General features: G+C 36.0%; 2 protein-coding genes across 2 annotated transcripts; one reads left to right on the top strand and one right to left on the bottom strand.

Moving 5' to 3' along the window:
* Nucleotides 1-136: 136 nt before the first annotated feature.
* Nucleotides 137-3,523, top strand: CUNH15orf65 (chromosome unknown C15orf65 homolog). The gene is made up of 2 exons (XM_035899542.1): nt 137-198; nt 1,113-3,523. Exons 1-2 carry the CDS (start codon nt 137-139, stop codon nt 1,435-1,437), a joined length of 387 nt encoding a protein of 128 aa, XP_035755435.1. The 3' UTR covers nt 1,438-3,523.
* Nucleotides 3,524-3,604: 81 nt separating this feature from the next.
* DNAAF4 (dynein axonemal assembly factor 4) lies at nt 3,605-10,895 on the bottom strand (the record flags this gene model as incomplete). Its single annotated transcript, XM_009643984.2, has 9 exons — nt 3,605-3,731; nt 5,142-5,247; nt 5,940-6,093; nt 6,788-6,897; nt 7,550-7,695; nt 8,341-8,581; nt 9,618-9,751; nt 10,151-10,298; nt 10,869-10,895. Coding segments are annotated over 9 exons (1,176 nt in total), but the record flags the coding sequence as incomplete, so codon positions are not given.
* Between the last annotated feature and the right edge of the window lie 5 nt (nt 10,896-10,900).

Below are 10,900 nucleotides of genomic sequence, written 5' to 3'. Positions count from 1 at the left end.
CCCCCCCCAAAAAAAAAAAGTGCAGTGTATGGACTAGCAATATTTGATCCTTCCGGTCTTGGACAGGTGGGAACACTCCGATGACTGTGAATTAACGCATTTGGAAAGTTTCCCCACAGCACTGCCTTGGAACCAGATGCGCACAGCCGTGCTGCCTCAGGAGAAGCTGTCCCCTCCCGAGAGCCGCTGCGACTGCAGGTGAGGCGGCTCCCGCGCCCACCACCCACCGGCACCACAGCCCAGCGGCGGCACTGCCCAGGCCGAGCAGATCCTAAAGCCCAGAGTCTTAGGCCCCAACAGTGCTCTAATACTGGTGCAAAAAAGAAATGGGAGATAACAAGAGGCCTCATTAATAAACAAAGTAAAGGAAAAGTCATAATTTCTTTAGTTTTACCTAAGCTAGCAACTTAAATGTTTTCTTCACCTCTTACACGACTGAGAAACAAAGGAAAAAGATTTCATTGCACCTCTGAAGAACAGCGGGTTTTGTGTGGCTTGCTCAGCAAAAGTAAGGGAGGTACCTCACTGAGTGCAGTGTTACCACATGCTCATCAATACAGCAGTAGAGCGCTTTCCATGAGGGTACTGAGAAGTATCTGTCCTATGTTAACTTGCTCCCTACAGAAAAAAAAAAGAAATGCATGCATGTGAACGTGAGCGAGGAAGTACAGTCATTTGGAGGCTTGTTTAGGGCTCTATTTAGCATATAATAGCGTATTTCTATATAGTAGAAAAGTCAAAACCAAAACAAACCATCCACAAAGCCTCACTATATTCTTACTCTCATTCATATTTTTATTATCCATACTCATTATTTCTGCCACACAAACTAAGATTTTTTCTATGCTCAAGATTATCACTGATGCAGAAATTGATGCAAATTTCAATTTCTATACTTCATAGTCAACATGAGCCCATTTATCACTGTTCAGAGTTTACTAAATAAGGTCAAAACTCAGCAGTGTGAAGTTCCTCACTCTCCACCATGCGTGTATTTCAATACACATCTTGAGCAACATTTGCTCTGACCACAAACGTTTAACAAATTTGAAATGCTTTGCCCTGTTATTTGAAAGACTGAATTAAAATCTTGCCCAGAAACTGCAATCAAGTCTGGACACTGAGCAAAACCAACCTCCTCATCTGCTCCTCTGTGCAAATCCTGGCAATCCAGTGTTTTCCTGTATGCTGGACTCCAAAACAATCATGACCAATGGCTGTTTGACAAAGCCTCACGTCCTACTGTTTAAAACAACTTCAAGTGAATACGGTGCTATACCACCTACCCCAGAGATGGTACCCTGTACTTACCATCCAGTGGATCGAACCTTTTCAAAACACTTACTCATTTGTGGGTCGTTTCAAAATAGTTACTTAAACACTGCCATTGACAGAAGTAGGGTATATGACTACCCCAATTTACAGCATACTCTGTAAAAATGCATCTCCATCTTTTTGTCACAGACTTAGACAAGACACTTAGCTTTAAGAAAACATATCTGACTTATTTCAGTCATTCTGGGAATAACTGTCAATATCTGATTTATTTTGGTTTGCAGTAAGATGCATCAAAACAGATGTAGCCCATCTGATTATACACTTCTCTCAACCAGACCTAAACCCATAAAAATAAAACTTTCGAAACTGGTATCATAAATGTGGAACGCTCATTTTATAGAAAGAGTTAAGTGCAAGAGAGATTGATCTGAGGTTTATTTGTTTTAATTAAAGTATTTTCTGGTTTTAAAACTTGAAAGTCAGTCTCCACATTCCTACATCTTAGGACACCAATACCAACATAGTGCATATGACTGATACGGTGTACACACTGTCAGCTCAGGTATTGAACGCAGAAGTTTAACATCCATTTGCTCCCGATATAATCGGATGAAACAGGCAGATATTGTTCATGCCAGCAAGCACATTTGCTTCCCCAGCCTTTAAAGAAGGCACTGTTTCTGTTTCATAGCAGTAGAAAAAGGTGCCTGTCTACATCAAAAATAGCCTTGAGTAGCTATAACAAAGCACTACAATACAAATAGCCTATACAGAGGTATACAGATTGTTCTAATAGGCTCTGGAACCAAAACAGAAAATTAGGAACTTGCAACCAGTCTCTGCATCTTTGCATTTTCTCTTCCTGTTGCCAGTGTCTCTTGTCCTTAGCCTCCACTTCCCCTCAGAAAATAGCCATATTTTGGCAAATATACCATTACACTCAACAGAGGTACTAAAGCTCCTGCACTGCCCTCCTTCCAGATGCTATAAATGAAGTATTCTCACCCCCTTCCATTGCAATGCAGCAGGTATCTGTAGGAAAGAAGGAACAGCAGCTACCCCAGACATTTCTGACTCACCTCAGCCCTCCTCTCAAGGCTTTAAGTAAAGCAACTGGAAGCAACATCTGCCACCTTCTCACAGACAAGTCAGTCATAAGTGGTATTCGGGAAGCAGACTGATGTGGAAAATGCAGAAGTCTGCTAAAACTGCTACTGAAAGGAGTGCAGTTGAAATGGTCACAATTTGAATAGAATGCCTAACAAAACAGAACCACTTCAAGTCCAGTGTTTCAGGTTGTCACAGTAATACAAGTGCTAACATTATATGTATAAGCAATACAATTCTGTATTACATTCTTCCACTATCCAAAACAACAGATGCACGACTACAAAGCACAGTGTCACGCTTCATGTCACTTTACAACACTTGCAGCCTCACCAGGATGGTCCCTTTTTTGAGAATCTTTAATCACACCAGTATTCATAAAATACTGGTCAATGTCAACAGAGTACAAATTAAAAAGAAAAAAAAGCTCAAAAAAAAAATTCCCATATAAATAACAATGTTTTTGATTTAGAATATGCTTTACAGCTACACTGTAAGATTACTAGAAGAAGTAAGTCATATTCATTGATGGGACAATTTATCACAGGATTAATTTACCACTACACTACAATACCACACTACAGGTTTATAATTTCTCCAATTACCTTGTTTGTTCAGCCCAAACAAATGTTTCAAAATAGTCTGAAAATAATCAACATACATTACGTAATGTTAAAAAGAATGTTCTGCACAACATAAAACCTTCCTCTATGCGTCCAGGTGGAGGTTTTCCAAATTGGATGTCTGAATTAGAGTATCTAAATTCACTTAGTTTCAGATGTGCCAATGTGCCAAACACTATGAACAATAAGAAAAGAGGAAAGCATATAACTATTACCATATAATATGTAACCTTTTCGCTTTGGTGGAGAACAGAAAGGTAAGTTAACAGGTGTTGACTAAATGGAGCTACTGAAGTTCTTTGAAAACCCACTGTCTAGATGCAGTACATACTTCCAGACAAATATTCCATTTCATTATGAGTAACTTTAAATCCAGTACTAAAAGCATGTTTTAAGATTCGGTCCACAATATTTCACAGAAAGCAAAAATGACAACTTGGTATAAAATTATATAAAACTAACCATATTTGTTATAATACTATACTTTTCAAAAAACAGTAATTAATATATCCAATCTTTTACCAATTCTATAGGTCTTCTGAGTGAAACAGAAAAACGTCTACTTAACAATATATTGAAGAGAACTAAGAAGTTCCTTTTTTTTTTTTTTTTGTTAAGAATCTTGCGTTGTTCCTTGAATTAGGTGCCGAATCTTCTCAGCATCTTTTTCTATAGTTTTATTTTTAGGATCAATCTTGAGAGCCGCTTCATAATCCTGGAGGCCTAATAAGGATACATTAATAAGAATGTCAATTAATAATGCAAGAGTATCCTTTTTAGCAACTAACTGGAAATAACTGCTCCCTAGTCGTGTGCATAAAGTATTGAGCTTCAGTTTTGCTATTGAGCAAGATGGAATCAGAACGACATTAGGCTTAACTTTTGACAGTAAATAAATCTATATTTTGTTTATATTATTTTACAAAACATTTTAGTGGAAACACTCTACTACATAAACTTTTTCAGGTATTGAAACATGAAAGCAGAGCCTCTTCATTCAAATACATATGTGCATATATACATACATTTCTATATATGCACACATGCATGAGGGGAGTGTTCAAGTGTTCTGCAGAAGAGAGAAAAATTGAATGACAAAACGGAAGTGCATGAAAACAAGAAAAAAAAAAAGGACATGAACTGTGAATACTGGATCTTGGAGGGGGGAAAAGCAAACCATGAGTACAGGAAGTAAACTAAGATCTTGTTAATTGTCTTTTTTATAAGGTTTCCAAGTGCAAATGAAGCTATAAACAAAGGGATTCATAGGTGGAAAAAGGTAACCAATGTGAAAAGCTTAGTATTTCAACACTGACATTTTGAATACTCTTCACTTTCTATTGTCATCTTTCACTCATAAATTTGCCTTACAAAACTAAACTGATACTCTTAGAGAACTGAGTAGGGACACTGTTAATTCAGATATTTTCACACAAATCACACATACTTGATGAAACATTTTGCTCATCAGTAGGGGTTTCGTGCATCATTTTACAAAGATATGTTACTAAGCACTTCACAAGAAAGTATTTTAGAAATACTTCAGGTTATTTTAAGTTAATTTGTTCTATAGCTGGCAATACTGTAAATATAATCTCAAAACCAATAAAACATCAACTCACGAACAGAAAAACTAGTGCAACCTAGTTTCATGTCAGTTTGCATCCTACATCTGAATGCTTCCCAAAGCAAATACCTCAACTCTGATCTCTCATTTGTTCCTCACTAACACCTTCCGTGGCCACCGAGCTGCTATGGTCAACAGCTGGCCATCATGCACAGAAAGACTCATTACCCAATAGACCAAACAGAGGATACGCAACTTGCTAAAACCTTTTCCTCAAAGGAGAAACTAATTTGTACTCCTTAAATTAGGAGTACAATCAATTTTCTCAAAACTTGTGAAGATTTTTCAAGCAGAATTGCAATTAGCCAGTAAAGTTAAAAAAATATAAATATATATTAAGTAATGCAGTATAAAGCTTCATAACAAAAAGAGACATAGATTGTATAGGCCTCCTTTCAAATCCCTCCTGAAAAAACAGAGGTGTGAGCAGTCTCACTGAGCTAAACAGAATTACTTGCATGTCACTATAAATCCATGTACATGTTTTGACAAAATCAAGGTCTTACCTTCAGTATATAATTCCAGCTGACAAAACGCTGTTCCGCGTCTCACATATGCTTTTACTCGAGCATTCTCGTTATCAGGAACAGGTGGTGTCAGCAGTTCTAGTGCCTTTACAAATTAAAACACCCAAAATATTTAGAGGTAGATTGTCCATAATTTTGCGGGTTTTTTTCTCATTTACACACACTTCTCTCACCTAATTACTATTATTACAGAGTAACAAAATATTTAAATAGAAATAGAAAATAACTATTCAAATTTAACTATATGGCTTGTGAAGCCAGTCATTAAGATTTGTACCTGTCACCCCACAGTTTGCTAAACACAGTTCCATTGCCATGGCTAAAACCCAACAAATACTGTGTTAAGTGTTTATTACAGGCAAATAATGTATTCTATTGTCATACATGATATTACATATCATGCTACAAAAAAAAAAAAAAGCAGCCCGAAAAAAGCATATGTGGTGTAGCAGTAGTTACGAGAAAAAACAAGTTTCAAGTCTCAAGTACTTATTAGTTCATGTAAAGAAACATGTACTGACTCATCATATGGCCATTTGGCCCAAATGGGTGGAAGCATGGTTTGGGGTATTTTTGTTGTTGCTTTGTTTTGTTTTAAATTTCTGAAAGTTCATTAATCAATCACTATCAATTTTTAATATTTCACCATGGCTTCATTATACCAATTTTGAATTTTCAAATTTTGAATGATTTACAGACCTGCTTGAAACAGAAGCATTACAATAATAAATCACAATCATGTATAAGATGACAGTTTGAGGACCTAAATATTTATACCTTAGAGGAATCTTCAATAGCTTTATGTAAATTTCTCAGTTTAAGGTGGCAAGCAGCACGATTCAGATACAGTAGGGGAAGCTTATTGTTTAGCCGCACTGCGAGGTTATATGCATTTACAGCTGCAAGATAGTTTCCCGTTGCAAACATTTTGCTATGTATAAAACAGAAAGTGAAACACGTACTTTAAACACAGTGACACATCACAAAGTACATACCTACTTATTGTGAACAATTCCTTCTCAAAAATTTGAAGTTTTAGCAGCTTTAGCTTGGAAATGGCCATTTACAGCCTTTCTTGAGAACAAGTTCAGTCAAACGTGATACCGACAATACAGCATATAAACACATAACTTAACAAAAATAGTCACTGCTTAAAGGCAATGAAGAACAGTAAGAGGTGGACACAACTAATTTTGAAAGGACTAATTTTGAAAGCTATATATCTCATAATGATTGCCTGATCAAACCTTTCTGTATAACACAGCTATATAAACATACCGATATTTTTATCAAATTCCTAAAGTTTGTTTCAGACAGATGTTTAATCTCTCAATGAGGAGTACAAATGAAAGGAAATCCATCTAGCTATAATATTGCACTGACTTAACTGTCCTCACAGAAGAATATGCATTATGTGTTCACAGTGATTTTGTTCATAATGAGTTTCAGCAATTGCACCTCATCACTTTATCGGATTCAAACCCTATAAGCTGTCAATAAATTACTACGTAGACATTCACCATCTGTGTCAAGGATAAATCACAAATACCAAAACTAAACAATAGACATACACTATGTAACTAATATTTCATTTTAAATACATCTTCAAATGAAATCTAACTTACTTTCCTTTGTCCTTTAACCAATCTGGATTCTTCTCCTCTTCTTTTAAATCTTCCAACTCAGACAAATCAGCATTTACTGTTCTTCGAGCTTCTGCTTGTTTACGTAGCCACTGTAAATATACAACATGCAAGTGTTATTTCTGAAAGAAAATTCAAATCCAAAAAATTATTTTGCTTTCATCTATTCACTCACTCCTATCAAAAGAATTCTATTTGCCACATATTTTGGACAGAGAAATATTTAATAATGTCAGATATGAAACACTTCCAAGTTTCCCCACATATTTTATTTCTATGTGAGAAGTAAGGTTACCGCATCATTAATACCTTTTGGTTTGCTTGTTTGTTTTGGAACTTTCAGAAAGACTCTTTGTGTTCATTCAATAAAGCTTAAAAGAGCTCACTGTGAGCTGCTTTTTAAGAAGGCAGAACTTAAAGAATCTTAAATATATGAGTAAAGACATTTCAAATTTTGTAGTTCAAGGAATTAAATTCATATTGCTGGCTTTTTTTTTCCTCCCAAAAGAAGGAACATGCTATTTATTAATCTGCACAATCACATGCTTGGTGAAAATAATTTTTATATAAAAGTGTTTCCTTATATCTTAAAGAAGGCTGCCCTCCTTGGCAGATAAGATTATTGCACAGGTAACATTCCTTAGTACAGGTAACATTTTTGTCAACTTACCAAATAAACGGTAACTAATTCAGCACCTTGGAAGACAGTAGAAGCACCATACTGAACCAGAGAGCAGTCCTTACCTCCTCCTCTTCCGCAATGCGAGATTCTCGCAGAGCTGTAGGAAAAACTCGCGATGTAAAGTTGATTTTAATAGTAGCAGCAGATCGAGGAGCTGGCAACTGTTCTTCCTTTAAATTTTCTGAAAACATACTATAGGAGCCATGACCTATGAAGAGAATTGGAGTACTGGAAATGAAAAATTAAGCGAAAGGGATTTTTCTGGCTTACTACCAAAGTCCAAAGTACACCTAATTTAGAAATGCTGCACATTAGAACTAAACCTCTAATATCTTGAGAAAGATTTAGATTTGTTCTTTTGAAGGGAAAATTAAAAAAAAAAAAAATCTGTTCTTGCTGTATCATGCCATCTATTTACTGGCTACATTGCCTGTCAGAAATGAAATATTTTCTGTTGGTTTAGTTCTCTGAAATGGCTCTCTGTGGAGCCAAGACATGGGATAGAGAAAGGAGATTGCCTATTTCTATGAAAAACAGCAGTTAGGTAACTTAAGGTAACATGAACTCCGCCCTCAGAAAGTCTGCATTACACTGTCAGAAAGGCTTTCTGTTTTACTTTTCTACAGCTTAGAACAAAACCTGCCCATGTATTTCCAAAGACTTAAACAACAGCTACGAACTCACATGCTTTAGCTCAATAAATTGCCTGAAAATAAAGAGACTAAAATAACTGCAAACTAAAAGAATTAATTCAGTATGGTAGAGACAAAGGTAAATGATGAACTAGAAACACCCAGGAATAAAGTTATACCCACACTTCAAAGAATGATAAAATACACTCCAATAATACAACCTTTAGTAGGTTTGAGTCTGGGCTTAGAAGTTCCTTCATTAGGAATCCCAGTTTTGTTCATTTTTTCCTTTTTCTTCTCCTTTAATTGCTCTACTTCTTGATGTAGTTTCCCTTCTTTTTGTACCCTCTTTTGTTTCTCAGCATCTTTTTGCTGTTTTTTCCATAACTCCAATTCCTTAGTGACCTTCTGCCGCTCCTTTTCTTTCAGATCTTCAATTCTTTTTCTTTCTGCTTCTTCTAGCTATTTAAATGATAAACCTTTGAGATCTGTAACATCTGGTAATAGTAAGATGACTAAGGAAAAGCTACGTCTATTTCCCCAGTTTCATATCCCAAGCATAACCTCATGATTAATGTGATCGTACAAGCAGAGTTATGAAAGATGCTTAAAAATGATTGGGAGAGTAAAGATTTCTGATTAGCTTTTAAAAGTGTTATCTTTTAACTATTTTACTATCACTACTAAAGTATGACCCACAAACATTCAGAAATTAGTTTTACTTGTAAACGTGAAAATGCTAGCCATACTCCAAGGCAGATCTCTGGAATGTACAGAAATGTAAAATGGCTTCATTTTAATACACTATTTCTTACTTCTTGTCTTCTCTTTGAGATTATGACATAGGCAGAATAGGTACAACATTGCTACTAAGAAAGTCACTAACTGCAGCTCATCTTGGTCCAAATTGCACAGGCAATCTTAAAATTTCATTGTATACTTTAAAAAAATCCTTTTGAACATGAATGAGGTGACCAGACTTTTTATATACGTAAAAATTTTGAAGAAAATAATGTATCTTAAAATACACATAAAACATAGAACGACATACATACACACAAAAGGCAATGAAGAGCAAGTCTGACATAAAATGTAACAATGAATAAATAAGGGGGTTTTTAAATCAGTATTTTTGACAGTGCTAGATGACTGAACACTTGCTCTGATGCAAAGGCCACAAAAGATTAGTTTTGCCACATTACTGTAGTTTCCATTCATCTGACAAAAATTTGAGCTCCTCACCAAAAGTCTTCATTAGTATTACTAATGGAAAATGGCAACTTCTAAGCATTTTTTCCTGTACAATTCTTGCATTTGGTAATATATATGTTTTAAGTGCAAAGGAATAACAGGATTCTCCACCACTGCAATAAAAATGAGTACTTTTCATACTTTTTAAGGCACATTTAACCAAGCAGCTGCCAGATACCAAGCAGCTGCCAGATTAGTTGGTAATGGTTTAAATGTGTATGTCTTGTAGAGCTCCTCCTAAGCTCACCTTCATTGTGGCCTCCAAAGCATATTTTTTGTGTTCCTGTTTTGTAACTTTTTTTGCTTCTGTCTCCTCTTTTGCCTTTTCATGGGCTTTTAGAACAGCATTCTCTCTTAGATATTGCAGCTTCTCCTTGTTAGCTTAAAAAACAAAAACCATTTTAGTAATTTAGACCTCAAGTTCAACTGTTATGTACCATATTCATAAAAACAGGATTGATTCCTTTTGCTACTTTGTCTGGGAAAACACAACATGGTTCAAACTCCACAAAGCAGTCTCTATCAAGCCCATCTCTAAAAAAAGAAAAACTAGGATTTGCTTACACGCAAAAGGTAAGTTTTACGAGAAACACTGTTTTGGTTTGTGCGCACTAGAGCCAGTAGATGTTCTCTGTCTGATTTCATATGCTTTCCATTTTCAACAATGAACAGCAAGTTTTAATTTTGCAGATATCTAGCAGCATAAGTTTCACATTACTTATTATATGTCACAGTTTGGGTTTCTTACATGCAATCTACTTTTCACAGTAGAGAACTTACCATTTGCTAGAGTTAGGGAATCCCACATGGCCACTTCTTTTTTATACAAAGTGAAGAAAATTATTCCATTTCCAATCTTTGCTGTGCTATTTGTGTCATCGATAGGAGCATATAAAATGGCTTCAAATAAAAAGGGAGGGATGCTTACCTAAAAAAATACAGTTTGTCCTAATAGTTACAATTTTTAATTAAATCTCACATATTCAAAATACTCAGTACAAGCATAGAGCAAACCTCAAGAAGCACATGCTATTGACAAAACTAATTTGTTTAGTATCCAGGTTATGTATTTTATTAGACCAGAGAAAAGAGGTTGAAAAAGTTGGTTCTTCAGCGCTGCAACAGAAGCTGTGGACTTCAAGTTCAGAATTATTCATAATATAAACTGATGTGTATAATTCAGGACATTTATGAGAGCAAAGGCAGCTGGTACCTACTAAGTAGCAACAGCTGTAGTACAGAGAAGAATGAACAGTGGTAAAGCTAGTGGGATAAGTATTTAACGGGCTGCAGCATACAAAAGGAGATTACAGATGAAATATTATAAAAGATTATAAACTTGACAGCGCTGCCATGGTGTATTAAGCGTGTGCTTTTTAACAGAGCTATAATGTAACGCCAAGCCACGGGCCCGCGGGCGCAACGCATCCCAAGGCGGCGACACTGCACGACAGAAGGCCCGTGAGCCGAGCGAGGGCGCGGTGCGCGGCCGCCCCACCTTCAAGTACTGGTCGGTGCAGAATATGTTGG

This window comes from Egretta garzetta, unplaced genomic scaffold, assembly GCF_000687185.1.
Source record: "Egretta garzetta isolate BGI_Z169 unplaced genomic scaffold, ASM68718v1 scaffold287, whole genome shotgun sequence".
Classification (NCBI taxonomy): domain Eukaryota; kingdom Metazoa; phylum Chordata; class Aves; order Pelecaniformes; family Ardeidae; genus Egretta; species Egretta garzetta.
This window is presented reverse-complemented; position numbering and strand designations above follow the sequence as displayed.